The 19,625-nt window shown below is 46.9% G+C and overlaps 2 protein-coding genes across 2 annotated transcripts; both read right to left on the minus strand.

The window, feature by feature from the left end:
* Positions 1 to 7,530: 7,530 nt before the first annotated feature.
* On the minus strand, positions 7,531 to 7,767 carry PtA15_9A21 (uncharacterized protein; the record flags this gene model as incomplete). The annotated part of the gene is made up of 2 exons (XM_053172406.1): positions 7,531 to 7,543; positions 7,625 to 7,767. The coding sequence occupies 2 exons, from the start codon at positions 7,765 to 7,767 to the stop codon at positions 7,531 to 7,533; spliced, it is 156 nt and encodes a 51-aa protein (XP_053023452.1).
* Positions 7,768 to 15,917: 8,150 nt separating this feature from the next.
* Positions 15,918 to 18,320, minus strand: PtA15_9A22 (uncharacterized protein; the record flags this gene model as incomplete). Its single annotated transcript, XM_053172417.1, has 4 exons — positions 15,918 to 16,498; positions 16,596 to 16,761; positions 16,833 to 17,973; positions 18,097 to 18,320. The coding sequence occupies 4 exons, from the start codon at positions 18,318 to 18,320 to the stop codon at positions 15,918 to 15,920; spliced, it is 2,112 nt and encodes a 703-aa protein (XP_053023453.1).
* Positions 18,321 to 19,625: the final 1,305 nt, after the last annotated feature.

Here is a 19,625-nt window from a genome sequence, read left to right on the forward strand (position 1 = left end):
TCCGACAATCTGACACGGCCGAGGAAACGGCAAATCACCTCTCTGGCAACTTATTGACTTTATTTGGAGCCCCAGATACAATCCAGGTTGACCGCGATGACCACTGGACTTGCCTGTTCTCAAACACACTCGTGAAGAAGCTCGGCGTACGGATCCGTAGGATATCATGCCCCTGTTTGCCGAAGGCCGACCAAATGAAAGTTAAATCAAGAACGGTTCCAGGCATCCTGTACAACTTCACATCCAGGCGCCAAAGTGCATGGCTATCTTTACTCCCGACCGTGGAACTCGTCTTCAACTCGTCAACCAAGCCCGCCACGAGGCTCAGCCCCTTCGAGGCGGCTTTTGGAAGAAAACTTACACCCTCCTTCTCCAGGCAGAGCACTGCCACTAGCGACCTCCCAACATCAACACCGGTCCCTCCTACTGCCCCAGAGGCGTTAGGAAATAAATCCAAGTGGACTAAATCCATCACATCCCAACCAAAGCAGTCCACTCAGCCTCGATCCGCCAGAACTCTTGACCTCGACCCCAACTCGACCTCCTTCCCTTCCAACCAAACCGTTACTGACCACAAGGATCGTATAGTCCGACTGGAAAGAACCTTGCGTGACCTAGTAGCAAAGACGGAGCATGCAAGACCTTTCTCCGACCCCTCCGAGTCCTTGCTTTCGAAGTCCCCCACACCACCTCCTTCTTTTCCATCCTTGCTGCCATTGCCGCCCTTTGGGTCGTTCCGATATTCACTTCAACGGGGCCTTGAGCCCCTGATACCCAGGAATACAGCGAGGTCTCTCGCGGCTAGTTGGAGAAAGACACAACCACACTCGCCCGCTACCGCGCCTGCACCCAGAAACACCCGCTGCCAAACACCAGCACCCCGTCGGGCGAGCTCATCCCGCCCTTTGCCCGCCACATCCAGACCTTCTTTGCTGTTGCCGCCGCCGCCCGTCCCGTCCCTTCGTCGGACGCCTTCCTGCTCATCTTCCTCCGCCACCTGCCTACCCTGTCCGCCACCTACCGCTTCCTGCAACAGCCTGTTGCCCAGCTCGCCGTTGTCGCCACCAGCCGTCCCGACAGCGGGACGCTCTCCCGCCAGCTCCACCCCCACCCCGCCATCCGAGCATCCCCATCCCTACACACAAACCACCGAATTTTTGCCCGACCACAGCCTCTCCTCCGCCTCATCGCCAGCTCTCTCCTCCCCACACATCTCGCACCCTTCGCCGACTGCTTCTGCGGTCCCCAACGCAAAGATGAAGCTGCACTTGACCACCACATCCTCTACCTCTTGCTCCAGTCCCCAGCCCAGCCCTCCGGCATCCCTGACATCATCATCATCTATCTGCTCTCTTGACTTGCCGATCCACATTCCAGCCATTCACTACTCCTTATCCTCATTCTCCCCTGTGCATTCCGCTACATCCACCATATTACCAGTGTCTTTACTCCTATCTACCCCATCTAACCCAGCGACCGAATCAACTTTCTGCTCAGTACCAACTTCCCCCTTATCAACCTGCCCTTTGACCACCTGCCGACTGTCCAGAAAAAAAAACTTGTGGCAGACAATACTTCTTACTGTCATTCTCCAAGACCTGATCCGCCACCACATACTACAATTAAATCTTGGCTCCGTTCCTTTTTTTTCCTTCTCTGTAAATTCTCCCTCCCTAAGGTCGTCAAATTTCTTTATAGGGGGGAAGACTGTAAAGTCCCCTATCCTAGGGGGCTTCACACAAAGGGCCAGAGGATTATGTAACCCCTGCGCAGACAGATACATGTGCTCGAACCCCATCTTCCCTAGTCCGGCAGAGAATCTGTTCTCTCCCGGCTAGGTAAGCCTTCTTCTCATTTCCCTTCTCTTTCTCTCTCTGGTTGTACTTACGGAGAGAATCTGTTCTCTCCCGGCTAGCCCATCTGCAATTCAGCCCACCGTTTGGAACTAGAAAGTTCCTCAGGCTCTGGCCTCGTCCCCTCGCCCCCGCTTTCCACGTCGTTTCCAGTGAGGGTCCATCGGACCCTTACAACCCCCCTGATACCCAATAAATGCTCTCTCAGCTGTGCCACAGGTTTTGCACAACGGTTTCAACACCACCTTAAAGCGGGTAGTCTTGATTTAGTGCACCATACAATACCCACTAATGTGCCTCACTTCAGGGGTGCCATTGTTTGTGCCACTGCCACCAATTTTGACTTCAGGCATAGTATGTCTGGGAGTAGACACTGGTCTCAGGTGGTCCCAAAGAGGGAACATATCTGAGATTGGCAATTTGTGTTGCCCATGAGACTGAAAGAATTTTGGGATGGTTGTGAGTATTCTGTGAAAGGCATGCAGGTCTGGCCTCCCTTTTTCATGCTGGATTTCAAGCAGGAAAACACACATGAGTGAAACATTGCACAAATTAGCTGTTCATGTGATGTGCAAGGGACTTTGTTGTAGAATTGAGCTTACCCTGTGGTGGCAGTTTACTCGTCTAGAGGGACAGCTGCAGGGAGCATGACACCACAGGTCTGGGCAGACACTCCTAGATGATGTTGGGAATTTACATGCTGTGACTCTGAGATAATTGGTCAAGCAGGCCAAGCTGATAGAAAGTGCGGTCTCAAGGTCAAATTTCCATGCATTTGATACCCATTCTAAATTCCGGAAATAAACCACTTTCTTTAAACTGGCATAACTCTGTTGGGTGTTCAAGCACACACCGCTTCTTGGGCACCATCCTGCATGAAAGGATGTGCCTCTTTGTGCCCAATTGGCAACATCATTTTTCACCATTGTGCTTCATCCAAAATTAGTAAATCTGTGCCAGGTGCCTGTGTAGTGTGAGATGTGAGTTACATGATTGCGCCTGCTGAGTCTGTCAGATTTCAGGAGCAACTTCTTCCCCTGAGTTTGACTTCACCGTTGAAAAATGTTTCTGTGCCCTTAGAGAAATTCATGTCATCCACTCTGGAACAAGGAGTAAGCCCGGGAAAGATTCAACCTACAACAGAGACACAAGAAGCCTTCTACTTGATCCCATGAAATGTGGTTCAAAAGGACAACCATTAGCACATAACCCAATGCTCAAGGACATTCCATTTGCCTTCAAGGCAGAACAAGTTGGGGAGTTCAGGTGTGCTCATTCCATGCTGCCATCACAAAACAATCATTTTTCCCGCCACTGTAAACCTCCGGGAGTGAAACTTGCAATTTGCTTGGCAGTGGCAGGAGTATTTATTCTTCATCTGTATTGAAATCTAACCCACTCCATCACAGCAACTCCCACCCAAACAGGGCAGACAGATGGGGAGACAAGTGGAACTGGTATCTGGCTGGTCTGGTACAAAATCCGGCCCAAGTTGGAGGTTGATACTCATGCAATTATGGTGGTTAACCTAACCAGCTCAAAATCTAGGGCTTCCTAGGTGCCAATGAACAGGATTGAAACATGCTACAACGAGTTTGAAGGACTCCTCATGACAATATGTCATTGGTGGACACGTAAGGCCCAAAAAGCTGAATTTAGACAAGGAGAATTTCAGTAGAGGAGAGTGTGCAAACATGGTCCAGCTGTGCCACTTATTTGGCAGTGCCTCAGTTCAGCTTGTGCCACTGGTAGTGTGTCAATGTCATCTTGAAAGAATGAATGCTAACAGGTCTCTCAGTCTGATCCGCCAGGTAGCCTTGACAATTTGTGTGTGAGTCTCTGGGGACCAGAAATGGTGTTTATGACTACCAAGTAGGTCACAGGTTCCGTGGGCATTACTAGCTTCAGGAACATGGATTGAGAAAGATGCTCATCTCACGACTCGTCTCCAAAATTTCAGCTTGCTTGGGTGTCATTAGGTTGCCAGGGTGAACCAGCAATCCAAAGGGTGAACATTTAAATAGCTGCAGGTGAAGTTACAGATGAGATTGGCTTGCTGCCAAAACAACAACATCATTGACACATGCATGAGTCACTCATGGAGCCACAGTTGATATACCACAGGGTTCCAGAAGAAAGTCATGGTTGGGCACTCTCTAGAGAGTGCCACACTTTCTTCCCTGGTGACTACTACTGCTAAACTACCATATGTGACCAGACCTCTATAGGTTGATGGTCCCAAAAGAGAAATTATGGGGGGGAGAAGATCTCCTTTTATGTTGAAGAGTGAGGGATTTTAGCTCCAGGGGAATGTGTTTGAGGGAATTTAGCTGCAGGGGATCTCAGTTGCACAGCATATGTACACCTGTACTGCACAGCCACCCAAACAATGAGGGAATTATGCTGCAGTGACACTATTTGTACACCTTATCTGCCTGCATATATTGCGCTGCCTGATGTCATGCGTTGCTATGTACCCAAGCCACCTTCCATATCCTTCAGAATATGTTGCTATGTAACCAAGCCACCTTCCATGCACGCTGCACCCAGCAAGAATACTCCTCCTTTCCACGATCTGGGGGTCAAAGCCTCTCTCTGGTCCTCCTTCCTTCCTCCTCCCTCGTCCTTGTATCCACGTCATGTATTCTTCCGTCCAATCCGCCGCAGTGACCAAAGGGTGTATGTATGTAAATGTTGTAACTGTTGTGTAAGATTATCTCCTCCTCTTGCAATGGGTTCCACCTGTATGTAACTGTACTATCCCAATACCTTTGCATATGTCCTTTTGGCATTGCAACAGGCACAGAACACCACACCGGTCATCAGGTGAGTAGCACCCTTGATGACCGGTCTCTGTTGGTCATCAAGGGGAGTAGCACCCTTGATGACCAGTCTGTAATGTTCATCAAGGGGTGCTACTCCCCTTGATGACCGGTCTGTAATGGTCATTGAGGGGTGCTACTCCCCTTGATGACCGATGTGTGCAAGTCTAACAAGTCGGGTGGGTGGGTGGGGGATTAACTCCCCTCAATGGGGTGCGCTACTTATGCACACCATTTCATTTGGTGTATATTAAACCTCACCCCAAAGATTGAAGCAGTCTGGGGGTTTTAACACCTGCACCCCAATGTCTTTGGGGTAAGCAGGTCTGCACACCAATAAATTGGGGTACTCCAGAAGTGCACCCCAGTAATATTGGGGTGCACATGTGGGTACACCAAAATGTTGGTGTACATGAAGTAAATATTTGGGGTGCATTTAGGCTGACCCTTTGGGAATAGATTGGTTAGAAATCAAAACTACAGAACAACTTTTGGAAGCCCAGGCAATGCAACTTGAACGGTGTGGAACTACTCAAGGGGGAGAATAGAGCTTGGAAGGGAAATGGATAGCAACACTAGTACTAATGTAAGCTATGCAAGGGTGCTGATGAGGCTGCCTTCCTGACTAATGCTGAGGGGATGAGAGTAACACTAATAAAAAGAAAGAAAAGGTATGGCTGATTTCTACTTGATCTTAGGAGCTAGTACTATGAGCTTTAACTACTTCTTGGCTACTGAGGATGAGAGGGTTGGGGCAATGGTTGAAGGGGGTAAAGCAATGGCAATGATTCAACAGTAATGGGTTGATGAGAATGGGTACTATAATTTCTGTATCTAAAATTCTGCATAAGGCACAAGTGAGGGGGGGAAGGACAGTTCTTATATGAAGGAAGGATGAGCACAGACAATCAGGAGTTCTGGCTATGGGAATGAAGGTTGTACAAATGAGGAAGAGTGATGTGAACATAGCAACAGCTTGTAATGATGAGCACTACTGAAAGGGGTAAGCACAGATCCAATGATGTAATTTGTACAATAGGCATAGTACATAATGAGCAATGTATGTAAAGAGTTTAGTATGTGAGAAAATATCTATAAAAAGAATGTGATGTAATGATTCAACTAAGTTACTAATGAAATGAGTATCGTAACTAATGAAGACTGTAAGGTTTCTGTAAGTCTTATATCCTCTATAACTATTGAACCATTGAAGATAAAGGGGTACTATGTATGAGTGACTATATGTGAGAAGCGTAGAATCTGAATATGCAATAATAAAGAGGTATTTGTGAAGGAGTGTGGGGTAATAGGCAGTGTAATGATGAATATATGTAAAAGGAGGTAGTAAAATACTACTTATGGTTTGGAATGGAGCACCACAACGGCAGGAAGAAATTCTGGAAAAAGCTCACATCAAGATGATGAAAGCCAGAGAGGGTTCTGTCAGATACTGGGATAGGAAAATGGCAGCTCAATTACAACGACTGTTGGACACTGGAGAACTAGTACTCATCTACAATAAAAGTCTGGAGGATCAGTGGGGAAAATTATTCTTGAACCGCTGGAATGGTCCCTTCAGAATCAAGAAACAACTACATAAAGGATCTTATGCACTGGAAGAATTAGATGGGACAGAACTTCACCGGAACTATGCGGCATCTCATATCAAGCGGTTCTATCCTTGAGAACAACCCCTGGATCAAGTTATTGGAGATGAACAGGACCCTGAACTCAACAGTCAAGATGAAGACAGTCATCACTCTTCTGATGAAGAAAACTCTGATTCTTCTGATTGAGCTTTACCTCCTGGGCATGAGACTAAACTGTTCAACCTCAACTGTCAACACTTAAACTGGTTAAATTCTTAAAATTCAATAACTCAAGTACAACTCTAGATACACTCAAAAATCAAATCAAAAATCAGCATTGAACACTTCAAGATCATAAAATTCCAACAACTCACTTCAAAAATCAACACATAAATCAAAAGACAAAAACCCAATGGTTTCAAATTTTTTAAGTTGGGGGAGGTGCTCTTACTTCTCTCAAATCCCTCAGATTGGTATCCTGAGCTCACTTTCTTATTCTCACCCTCTCTCAAGATTCCCATTCTCACTTTGGAGGTTGGGGACAACCTTTTTCAAGTTGGGGGAGGGGGTTTGGGTTAATTTAACTAAAAATAACAGTAAGGTAGGCTAAAAGACAATTTTTTTTAGTTTTTTTAGGTATAAAGATTTTTTCAGGTTTTTATACTATTTGGCAATTTGTTTGGCTTTGCTGGAAATTTTACCCCTTGAAGATTGGTCATCCATCAAGATTGAGGTGATTGGGACTAAGGAAATAAAAGCCGAGATTCTTAGAAAGAATATCTTTTGCCAAAAGAAGGGAAAGAAGAACTTACGGAATCAGGAGCCTCAAACAGTTCAAGGAGTCATGGTACGGTAGCGGCGGGTGATGAAGCGGAAGAGACTGAATTTACTAGCGCGCTCTTTGGCGTTGGCGGCCGGGTATTGCTGGAAGTGATGGACTAAGGCGCTCATAATGGAGTGATAGAGGTCGTTGATGTACTGAGGAACAAACATGTAGCGGTCAAACAACTCGGGAGGGGATCAACGGTATAGAAGAGAGACGACTTGGTCACAAGTCAAACGGTAGAAGTCAGCCGGATCATAGAAGCCCCGGGGATTTGGGGATGGAACACGAGCTTGCAGAGTCAGGAAATCTTCCGCAGTGGCGACACGACTTGCCTATTAAACAGAGGCGGAGCGGCTAGGATAGAGGGGGGTAACAATACTCCCACTAGAAGGAGTAGTAGAACGGTTACTAGTAGAAGGCGGGGGGAGTCAAGGCATAGCCTAGATGATGGCTCTGTTGTTCATCATGAACTAGTATAGCCCACTCTCAGTTTGGGATTTAAAGAGTGCGTGCTCTATGAAGAAGACAGCTTACCGAGTTGTGATTGGGGGCATATCCTCCTCTGCAAAAGGGTGGGCGGTATGTACGGGTGGCATGACCACAACGCAAACCATTGCCATGAAGACCACCGTGATCGCTTTGACCACCTCAACCACCACGTCCTCCTTGTCCGCCATAACCAGCAACCCCCCGCCCAGAGAGGGAAGCTGAGGAAGCTACAGAGATTGGGTAGTTTTGTTCTCTGGGAAGGGGGCCAATTCAATGGATTAAGGGAGACTCAGGACAAAAAAGTGGAATGGGATGGGGCTACTCATGATGAAGCTACAGGTAGGAGTTGAGCTTTTGAGGAAATAGGAAGTATGTGAATACCCAGAAAAGCTAAGGGAACAAGCTGGGGGAAGGGAAGAGAGAAGAGGTGGAAGCCTCTGACCTTTAAGCCCATCAACTCAACTGGCAGGGCTTGGTACCACCACTGAGAAGACAAGGCCGACCGGCAAGAGAAGCTTTGTCCCCAAGTTTCTCCTGAGGGGAGCCATTTCCGCGAACGGATCAGGAGGTCAAAGAACAAACATCTCTGTCTGGATCACAGACAGAGATGGTGGTCAGCTAACGTAAAAAGAAGTTCTACACAAGGAAAAGAATAACTTACGTGCGGGTTGGTCGAGGATCTTGATGGGCAATCTGATTCAAAGATGAAGGAAGGAGGCTTTTTTTTGTTACACGGCGAAGTCAAGGAATCGAGTTGGGGGAGGATATGACCTGGTATTCTCCCTGGGCAATAAATCAAGAAGCTTGTCAGTCAAAGAAAAGAATATGAACCTGGATATCTGGATACACACCCTACCAGCTGGAGGTATCAAAACGGACCTTGGAGGACTCGGCAAGGGCGGGTTGGCGGAGATGTATGTTTGTATCCTGTGATATGTATACGCATAATGCCGTGATCCTTGACTTGAGGCTAGTGACAAGCTGGTGACTGGGTGTGTTGGACATGTGATAGGTGTTTGGTGGGGTCCAAAGAGGTGTAACTTCTAATCCAGCGGGGCTCTAGTGACGCCTCCACTGGTGACTAAGGGTGAAATTGGCCGTCACTGCCAGCATAATTGGCTGGGTTAAGGTTATCCCAGTTAAACTGGGATGAACTCAACCAATTTAAACTTGGTTGATCTCAACTGATGAAATATAAATCCAAGGGACCCCCCTTGGTTTTATATTTCATTGGATGAGATCAACCCATTCTAAATTGGTTGAGTGCATCCCAGTTAAACTGGGATGACTTCATCCCAGCCAAATATGCTGGCAGTGCGTAGGATCCATTCCTTGGGTCCATTTGGTGTAATTTTGAGGCCTAGTATGGGTAATTATATGTATTTAGAAATAACATATGATTTCTCACATTTCTGTGTACCACAGCAGCCCTCCGCGCTTCCATGCAGGAGATAGTCCAACATGATATTGATTCAGAAGTGTTGTTAGCGTGGGTGCTAATGTTCCAGAAAGCTAACTTAGCAGCTCATTTGGGATCCTATCTGGTCCCAACACATTTTTTTTGCCAGACCTGCCAGGACCCTTGGTGTTTCCTCCTCCGTGATCTCTGGGTACACTAAAAAACGCGAGTCCTCCTGTGGGGCAATTTTGCTTAGATCACAGGCACTATCCTCAATGGACGTACCTGCAAAGAGAAGCTTGGCTTGCTCATGCTTATTTGATGTGAGATTACTGGTGTTGTTCCGGAGCGGTAGAATTCCAGTGCCGCTCCTTGGTTTGGTGAACCGGAACACTTGAAATGCTGTGGTAGACATTTTCCCTGCCATAAAGCGGCGTGAGGGTAGCTGCTTCAGCTCCACCACCTTCTCCTTGAACTGGGTGTTCCAGTGGTTTACTTGGCGGATATCTTCCTGTGTCCCTGTTTGAAGCATCAGTTGGCGGCATCAGTTCCAGATTTTGACTAGTGGGTCAAGGATTTCCTTGTCCCGCCACTTTTTGACTCTGGTTGGGTTGTCTTTAAATATCCTTCCCTGATCCATCCAGGCAGTGTGTATTGCAGATGTAAATTTGGATTCCAGTGGATCTTGGGGCACTTAGCTGGTTTAATGTGCTAATCAGCACATCACTGAGCTTCCCTATGTCCACCTTGCTCCAAGGAGGCGGGATAATGCGCATATTTAAGACTGTGGGGGAGAAATCCAAGTGGATCAGTATTTTCTGGTGATTGAAGCCGTGATTATTAGAATTGGTAGACACTGCCCGGACAATCTTGATACCCAAAAAGTTTGTCCACGTTAAGTTGATGATAGTCCTGGTGCCCCTGCTTGACATGAAGTTTGGGGAATCTTGGTCAATATTGAGGCAAAACCCGCTTCTGCAGCAAATCTTAATCAGATCTGTTGCTTCTGGTTGACTGTGATCATACCCTACTGGGTTCCAATTGCGGTGGTGGAGATTTGTGTCCATTGCAATCACACTGGCCAATTTCCTGTTGTTGGAGCTTGCCAGCCAGGCCTTCAGCTGTTTTACGCCTTCAAATATCTGGGGTTGATTATAGAGATTGATGAGTCAAATTTTCCGGTGTGTTCCTGGGTTGAAATCCAGTGTGAGAAGAAACTTTGAGTTAGTTTACAATACATTTATTAATTGAGACTGGAAATTCTGCCTTATATAATTCACCACCCAGTGCTTATGCTTAATGTTGGGTAGTTGATGTTCAGGGCTTCTGAAATTCCACGAGGTCTCATGATCCGGAGATAGAAGCGTCAGTGAGTTGATCCAAGGTTCTAGAAGGAGGAGAAAAATTGTGGAGTCCAGCTCATCATTGAGAATACTTAATATCACCACTCAACTGCAAAGCTACAGAGGGAGAAAGGTGTTAATTACCAGGTGAGACAATTCTAGGGACAATAAAAGAGGAATTCATGGGGAGTTAGCGTAGGGTCTAGATAAATCATGAGGTAAGTGATTTTTGGAAACAAGTCAGTTGCGCTTGATCCCACACGCCTTATCAAAAGGCGTGTGCAAAGACCATACTTCCTTATCCTTTCCACTATTGTGGCACATTACACAGATCTTCCTGCCCCCCTCCTCAGAGACAGGGCATTCACGCGTCTTGTGAGCATTGCCACAACACTTGCATTTGGGCACCGTGCGGCACCATTTCCCAAAATGTCCCATAGACCAGCACTTGAAGCACTGCAGCAGCAGTCTCTTGAACCTCTCGATCCAATGGTGTTCCCAATCCAGCCATAAATAGTGTTGCTTGATGAGTTGGTCCGCTATTCCCAAGTCCATGAAGGATACAGCAATTGTTCCTGCCTTCCACGGGTCCTTTGGATACCTGCTCCCGCCCAGCCATCTGATCCGCCATAAAGGAGTTATCCAAGGCAATTTTGATCTTGCTTTTGGCCTTGTCTATGTCAAAGCCAATTGGGATGCCGTGAACAAGTATTGAATATGTGCTTAGTGATGCTTCTAAATCTGGGTGGATTTGTTTGCTCCACATGTGCTTTTTCTGGTTCAGCCAGGTCTTGTGCTGGAAATTTTTGGAATAAAATGATACATTGCCAGGAGGTAGGAAACGGACTGCCTTGATCAAAACTTGTTCTCCATTTACCATTGCGTTCAACAGCTCCAAGATCTTGTTTGTCTTCCTGACTACCTGTCCTGCGTTGGCATCCTTGAGGGGAGCTGCCCCAGTTTTGGTGTGAATGGCCTGGTCTGGCCATCAGCATGTCATTCTTGGTGGGTGGGTGGGGGGGCTTGCTTCTTGGAGGCGTAAGCAGTGGTGGAAGCATAAGACTTTTTCAGTATTGCTGGTTGTCTTGTAAGTTTTCCTGCTATGATGTTTTGGATGGGACCTCAAAGATCTTGGAGCTCTGTAGAGACTGTAAAATGAAGATGTGTCTGGTGAGAGTTAAACTCACAACCTCAGCTATGCTGAGACATATACTAGAGTGCTGCCTTTACCAACTAGGCCACAGACGCTTGTGCCTGCCAGCTGGGTGGTTGGTTGGTAGTGCTCATGGGTCAATCCAACAGCCCTCCATACTGTGGTGATACATCATGGTAGCAGACTAACAGACAACTCAAAAAGTTCCTGGAAGCTACTTTGGAGACTTTGGAGCTCTTTGACAATGAGTTTGAGTTGGTGTTTTTGATCCAACTCACTTTCTACCATTTGGATCAGTAGTGCCATTGTTTGCAGATGGAAGTTTATCCAACCATCAGAACTTATTTTGGCAGGATCAGCCACTAATGACTTGAGGATCTGCAGAGCCACTTTGGCTTTGACTTGCGCGGGGGCCTGTGGGGTTTCCATTGTGATGTCTCCAGACATGTTTGATGAACCCAAAGTGTCCTGTATGTTGTGGATTGATCCCGTCAATTGGTGGGTTGAGTCCGGTGGGATGTCCATGGGGGGGGGGGGGGGGGGGGGGGGGGGGGGGGCGGGGGTCGCCAGGAGGTATTTGGGGGGGGGGACTTTTCCTGTCTCAGTGAGAGGTGATTTGTGGTATGGGGGGTGGGGGTAGATTTTAGAAAATCTTTTGTGGTTGCGGAAAGAACTGAAGGCCAAGTTGAGACATGTAGTTCTATTCTCAAGCTGTTTTATTCATCTGTCACAAGTGTGAAAGGTGAGCTTGGTTTATAGTCTTCTCTGACGTCATTGGTAATAAATCATTGAGTCAGAGCTCATTCTTCTGTTGACCACCCTCAAGAAGTCATCAAGAGAATCAAGTCCCAAGCTCCTCTTTCAAAATTCTCTCCCCTCATCCTTGGAAAGCAACGGCAGGTAAATATCAAAGTCTAACAATAACCACCAGTGGAGGGATTCCCATGTCAATATGGAAACCTAGATTTTCTCAGATTTTGCAAGGAAATGGAGGACTTGTTGCAATCTGGGAGCCTCCAAGTGTCCCAAAGCCTAGATTTCCCTGCAAAATTTGGCTCAGATCTGGGTCTGGAAGGGGTTCCCAGAATAATGGGAAACCATGAAAAACTTGAGGGGACTAGGTGGTAGGTGATGTGAAGCTAACTCCAGCCTTAACTCCAACCATACACTTATGGAAAAGTGGTAGTGGCCCAAAATACATTGAAAATCAACATTTGGGAAGCATTCAAATTTTGGTTGTGGAATTTCACCACCCCAATGTGCATGCTTGCAGCCTAAATATCAGGATTTTCACCCATTTTAGCCATTTTGAACCAATTTTTAAGGCCTCCATCAGCTCTGATGATGACAAAGGGGTCATTGTTATTCAATGGGAGTAATTCTGGAGTACCACTGGAATTTCAGCATAACCAAGATTGCAGACCGGGACCCACTAGTGCTGATAGCTAACAGCAATGGGGCTGTATTGTCCAGTTCCCATTTGCATACACATCTTATACGGCAAGCTGGTATGTGTATATGTACCAGCTTGCCTTCTCCCTCACACACACCTTCACGCCCCCAAACGCCCCTCCCACGCCTTTAGTCAGCCTGCACATGCCTGACAATGGGTGTGTGTGAGAGTACCCCTCCACACACCCTTTTTTGAAGGGTGTGGGCATGCCCCCGGGAGGGGGGCGTGCGCTTATCAACGCCCACAAAATCTGGATAAATCTGATTTCCCAGAATTGGAGGACTGAAAAGACCGCAAAAGGCTGTGGTAGACGTGTGTGCCAGCAATAGGTCTTGCAGGAAATGGTGAAAGTGATACGCTATGCTACAAAAAGTGTGCTTTTTGAGTAGCATAGCACACCTGTGCTACTGCGCGCGCCAACATAGCAGGATAATAGCGCAGAGCGCTATGCTAGCGCTAAATTTAGCACAGCCACAATTTCCCCCCTGTTGGAATTTCATGTCTCCGTCTCTTTTCTCTCCCCTGTCACCCATCTGTCACTCATTCCTTCTCCTCCAGATGAATATTCATTTCCACCTTCTGTCCCACATCTTGTCCCACATTTGTAAGAGCTTAAATATCAAGACAGACTAGGAATGAAAGATGATGAGTTCCTGCGCCTTTTCCCTGAGACGCTTGAGTCTCTTGTAGTGAGAGCATTTTTTCCTCTCACAAGCTAGCAGCCTAGCCCTCTTTTAGGGCTTCCTTGTTTTGTGTTTCCGCCTCGAGCTTTCTTCCTCAGGCTTGTTTTTTGCTCTTCCCATCGGCTCCGAGTCCAAAATTCTTCACCCCCCAGGCCATTAGCAAAATTGCAGCGCCCAGCTTGCGCTATAGCTAAAAAATAGCGCAGCAAAATTCCGCAGCGGCTGAAATGTGCGACTTGTGGGCTACTTGTGCGCTATAGCTAAAAAATAGCGCAGCAAAATCCCGCAGCGGATGAAATGTGCTACTTGTGCGCTATAGCTAAAAAATAGAGCAGCAAAAGTCCACAGTGGCTCAAATGTTCTACTTGTGCGCTACACAACAGCATATCCGCATCCAGCACAACTTCAAACCTGCGCTAGGGCTAATATTGATGATCAACTGCAACATACCACACCATTTTTCAGTTGAGGTAGTTTTGAGCAGGTTTTGTCATTTCTTGGTGTGATCTGCCCCAGGCCCAACCCAATGTGATGGTTGCTTGGGTTTGGGCACAGTTTTACAAGCCTAATTTCTTAAAAATATGTTATCACACTTTACCCTCAAATCTCTTGGCAATGCTCTGCTATATGTCTTGGAGCAATCCATGTACTAGATGTCATATGGCAGCAAGTCTAGCAGGAACTGAACACATCAAATTCAAGCAACTGTTCTTATTCCAAGACAAGACAGACAAGAAAAATTTAGAATATGAAGAGTCTTGCCACCACCACCTGATCTAGCTCCCATCATTTCCCTCACCATAACTTCCAAATTTACTGATTTTCAGCCATAAAATCAATGTGAAACTATGGTATGGATGGTAGTATTTTGATTTTATTTTTTCATTTTGGTTTTTTGAGCTAAGAGTGAACTGGAGTGCTTGCATCAACCTGTGTCAAATCCCCTGAACTGATTTCTATGTTCCTCCCTTGAACTGATTGCTATGTTCCCTATGGACTGACACCCCAGCACAATTTTTGTCATATTTCTGCCCACAAAGGTCTGCTCAAACCACTATCCCAATCATTTATTCATCTCTCTGATGGGGATGATGAGTAGGACCTAGCTGAGAAATCTGAAGGTCACGTTTTATATCTCCCTTCTCTTATTGCATGTTTTAACATGCAGATAACAGATCTATCATGTTAAAACATGCAGTAATCATACTCCTTAAGCCAACAGCTTTTTTATATTAATAAAGAAGAGATAACCAACAGGAGAACTGGTCACAATGATTGATTTAAAATCTCAAAAGGTTAAATTCCCAATGTTACAAATGTGCATGCAATATAGATCACAAAAAGGTGCTGGGAGAACAGAAGAGCCTAGAAGAGTGTATCAAGCAAGATATGGATACCCTGTTGGTAACAGTAGTTGAGGTCCTCTGCCATCAAATATATTTCCAATTGATATGAATCTGAACTTGATTTCATCCTTGCCTCAAGATTAACAAGGGTCAACTCATCTTTTGAAGAACAAACTGTAGTTAGACCTGCCAAAGTGAATGATCCAAAATAAGCCAGTTGGCCAATGTGTAAATAAAACTCAAAATATGTTAGGAATACTATCAACTTGTTCAAGATCACAACAAATTAAGTTGCATGTTTCTAGCAGCTGATGCAACTGTTTTCAGAGATAACTGCCCAAGTTGCAAGATAAGGAAGTGCATATAATCAAACATACTCAGACAATGAAAATAAAAATATGCATGATGTGTGTGTGAATGTATGTATTTGTTTATTTGGATGTAAACAAACAAACCAAATCCTTAAAACAACCCTGAAAATCCAACACAGAAAGAAGGCAGGGTAGCAGACAGGAAAAATACCTGTTACATGCTTCTGTGTTTTGTTGTGATCAGACCAAGCTGAGCAACCTAAATATTTATCTTGTTTCTTCCTTCTCTTTGGCAATTTAAGTTTGTTGAGATGGATGGAGGGGGAAATTATAGAAGCAGAGAAGATGATGAATTGTGTTGTTCTACAAGCAAATAGTCAGGTGTCTTGTCGAGTCAAGTGTTGTCATTTCTTGTTGTTGTTGTCTTGGTTCTTGGTTCTTGTTTGTTTGTTTGTTTCAAAAGTTAGAAGAGACAGAGGAAAAAAAAAGATAGATCGAGAAAAAAAAAGATCATGTGTAATTTTTTCAGGCCTATACAGTAATGGAGAGTTGGCTGCTCTCTTTTTCCCACTAGACTTGGTAACAATAAAAAAACAGAAGCCTGATGTAATTGTGTGTTGATATATTTTAGCCGAAGAGAGAGAGAGAAGTTATCCAACAAGGACGGTTGTCGGTGAGCCGGCCTTCAATCGACTGTGGCTTCCGGAGACGCTCCTGGGGGCCTGGGATCCATCGACGTTCCTGGTCGCCGAGTCGGCGGTGCTGACGGCGACGGCTGCAGGGGCCTTTCCGAGGGGGGTGCCCTTGGCGGGTCCTGCACCGGTGCTGCCGGTGAGCTTGAGCTTGCTGCTGCTGCCGGCGGTCGAGGTTCGGCGGGTGGAGACGGATGAGGTGCGCGAGTAGTCGAGCGCCCGCGGCGAGGATGACGGGGCGGACTGCGACGGCCGCTCGGATCCTCCCCCGTCATCTGCTGCCTTCGACGTCCCTTCAAGACTTTTCTTTTTTTGCTCGCTCGCCGCCGCCGCTTCTAGCTCGCCCATCACCACCACACCGTCTAGCCAGGGATGCTTCAGCATCCGCTCGGCCGTCGCCCGCTTATCTGGTACCGCGTTCAACATCGGCTCCAGGAAGCTCGTCAGATCGATCGCTGCTTGCTTGTCTAGACAGTACTTCTCCTTCAGAACGGCTTCCAACGGCCAATGTTTCAGTTTATGAATATGTCGCAGCTCGCCTGTCAAATTCAATATTTTGGCATTCAAACATTCATCACTTTTTTTTAGAAAACGACAGCTGGCTGATGAACACGCTGAGAGAAACGAAGTGCTAACCTTTCCGGTTGAAAATCTCATAGCTGAATTTCCCAGAGAGCGCCACAGGTGTAGGAAAGGGGCCCACGAGCTCAATGATCTGAGCGATATGGTCATCGTCTTTTGTGTACCTTTTGGCTACTGCATCAGGGTTGAATAGATAATCCCCCGTCAGGAGTTCGAATATCTAGAAAAGGGAACAAAAGTTTCAGTATTCATAAAGGAAAGCTCCTGTGGCCAATCACACGATCGACTGACCATGCAGCTAGCACTCCAGATATCTACCGGCGTGCCCCATTTGCAGCCAAGGATGGCTTCCGGACTCCGATACTGTCTGGTTTGAATATCGTCGGTGAAATGATTGTTGGTCCAGCTGGCGTTTCCCAAGTCAGCAATTTTCACGGTGATCCGTTCGAGACTGCGGGGGTCGTATGGGGCCTCGGGCGGTAGGGGGGTTCGATCGGCGCTTTCGCCGGCGGGCCGTGCGCAGTCCGCCCCTCCGGTTCGGCCAGTGCCAGTAGGCATAGGTGATATTGTGGGTGATTGATTGGCGGGCGTTTGGGAGAGGTTGGCATAGTCGTGCGGCGGACATGTTTGAGAGTTATTGGAAGGATTCGAGCTACGCTCGTTTGGAAGGATTCCATTCGGCTTTTGTTGAGAATTCGGTGCGGTTTGGGAGAGTAATGATGGGCCGGGGCGTTGGGAGGATGACTCAGGGTTGACTTTAGGAAACGATGATGAGTTGCTGTTTTCGGTTGATCCGGGCTTGTTTGTGTTAGATTCACTGGTTGATTGCTCGTTGGATGCCCCATCGGATATCTTGCTCATCTGAAATGCTAGTTTTTCAATCACCGGACTGGTTCCGAAACTACCCGATGGGCTTGGTAATGGCTGCGAGCCGGTGATGAAGATCCCATTGCGAGGGGTTTGGGCACCGCCACGACCTTGGCTTGGGGGTACACCGACTAGTTTGGTGGGCACGGCTGCTGGACAGGTTTCTAATTCGGCCCGGACGACGCTCTCGACATCTTCAATGCAGATCAAAACGTTTTCCGGCTTGAGATCGGTGTGTATGATGCCACATTCCCGATGAAGATAATCCAGGCCGAGCAATACTTGTTTAGATATCTGCCTAACGATGTGTTCAGGAACACCCCTATACTGGTATCGCTTGATGAGACCGAGCAAGTTTTCACCCAAAACTTCAAAAACCATGCAAACGTGTGAGCCATTCGGACCACGATGACGGAACGAATCCAATAAAGATACCACATGACGGCGACCGGGATGATTAGGGCTCGCAGTCACGACACGTTGTAGAAGTCGGATCTCGTCTTCGGCAGTCTCGGTGTAATGGTGGGCCGATTTTACGACTTTGAGGGCGACGTGACGATTGAGACTGAAGGAAGATCGGGGAAACAGGTGGAGGATGAGTACACGATGAAAAAAACCCTTTGAGAGTGGCTAGTGTATGTGCCTGGCTTGCCGGTGATGATGAGGGAGAGAGAGAACGTTACTGAACTGAGTATCTTGAGCCAGCCAGACTGTACTAAAGTGACCCCAGCCAAGCTTCCGTACAATCAGATATCGACCCTCGCAAAACGTTTCGCCGATAGTGACGGGATGATAACCACCCTTATCATAGTCACTTGGTTTCTCTTCCTCATCGGTTTGAATCGACTCATAGCTGGCATCACTAGCTGCACCAGGTGAGCCGATCGGAGGAACGTTGGTTGAAGGGGGCATGATGAGTGATTAAGAGAGAGGGAGAGGACCGATCTGCACAATTCCACCCAGCCAGTATCCCGTGCGGGATATCCGATAGACAATTCGGCATACCGTGGTAAAACAGTGCGGATCAAACCGGATATCGGAGATCCGAGGCTCCCAAACCTTCCGGACATACACGAATACTACGATATCCGCTGATACATATTTCAGAGCATGTTTACATATTGTGTTTTGAATAATTCTTGGACATTTGGGTAATCCCCCCCTCCATCACAAAAACACTAACTTCACTTGATGTATGCCAAAAATGGGGTTCACTCACAGATTCTACTGGTATTCAGCTACAAATGCCTCCCAGACCCCAAAAGTGTAGCTTTTAAACTTTCCGGTGCAGAACTAGTTTTGGAAAAGTGTCCAAGCTTTTTTCAAAACACAATACTGGTGCGGCGGTGGCTAGTTTGGCTTGCAGCTAGCTAGTTGAGCAACCAAACTCAACCTCACCAAGCTCAGCCAAGCTTGAGCTAAATTAGCTGGAAGCTAGAATTTCAGCTAATCATTGCTACATTTAGCAACGGGTTAGCTCACCAGCTAGCTATCCATGCACACATCACACAACTTGACATGACCGATACGGTCAAATCACTGTTGCTACTTCAGTTAGCAATAGCTGCGAGTCAAACCTTGCACAAACTTAGCTCGACCGGTAACAATGCTCTCATAACATTCATTGGGTGCAAAAGTGTGACATGAATGTGGATGATCAGGTTACCCTGTCCTGCAGGCGTTACTTGACATCCACTGCCAGCACCTGTGAAATTACATCACGGATTGTGTTCCTGGAATTGGCCCACGTTCGGCGGACGCTTTTGACGCGGATGGCAGGTGCGCTGAGCATCACATGGACGCTTTTTGAAAGCATCCATGTGATGCTCAGGTCTCAAAATTGTCCGGTGGACATCTCAAGTGTTTGAACAATGAAGCATCCATTGGACACTCTGGCTAGAGTGTCCAATGGACACCAAAGAAGCAATGTCATCTTGATTGAGAGCGTCCAATGGACACCAAATAAACAATGTCCAATGGACACTCTCAAACAAGAGTGTCATGGATAGAGATGGCCCTGGCTTTTGTCGCACAGACAAGGTGTAGATGCAAAACAGATTATATTGATGATGATCAGGCTCAACCTCGGGCAGAAGTCCAAGATAGAGCCAGTACCGTGACTGCGGCAAGGCTCAGGCTGTGTAGCCCCCTCTGGGCTACAACATTGGCAAACCTGTTGCGGTTACCCGCTGTGGTGATCAAACTAGTGCAGGACCT

The sequence above is a fragment of the Puccinia triticina genome, chromosome 9A, assembly GCF_026914185.1.
Source record: "Puccinia triticina chromosome 9A, complete sequence".
Lineage (NCBI taxonomy): Eukaryota > Fungi > Basidiomycota > Pucciniomycetes > Pucciniales > Pucciniaceae > Puccinia > Puccinia triticina.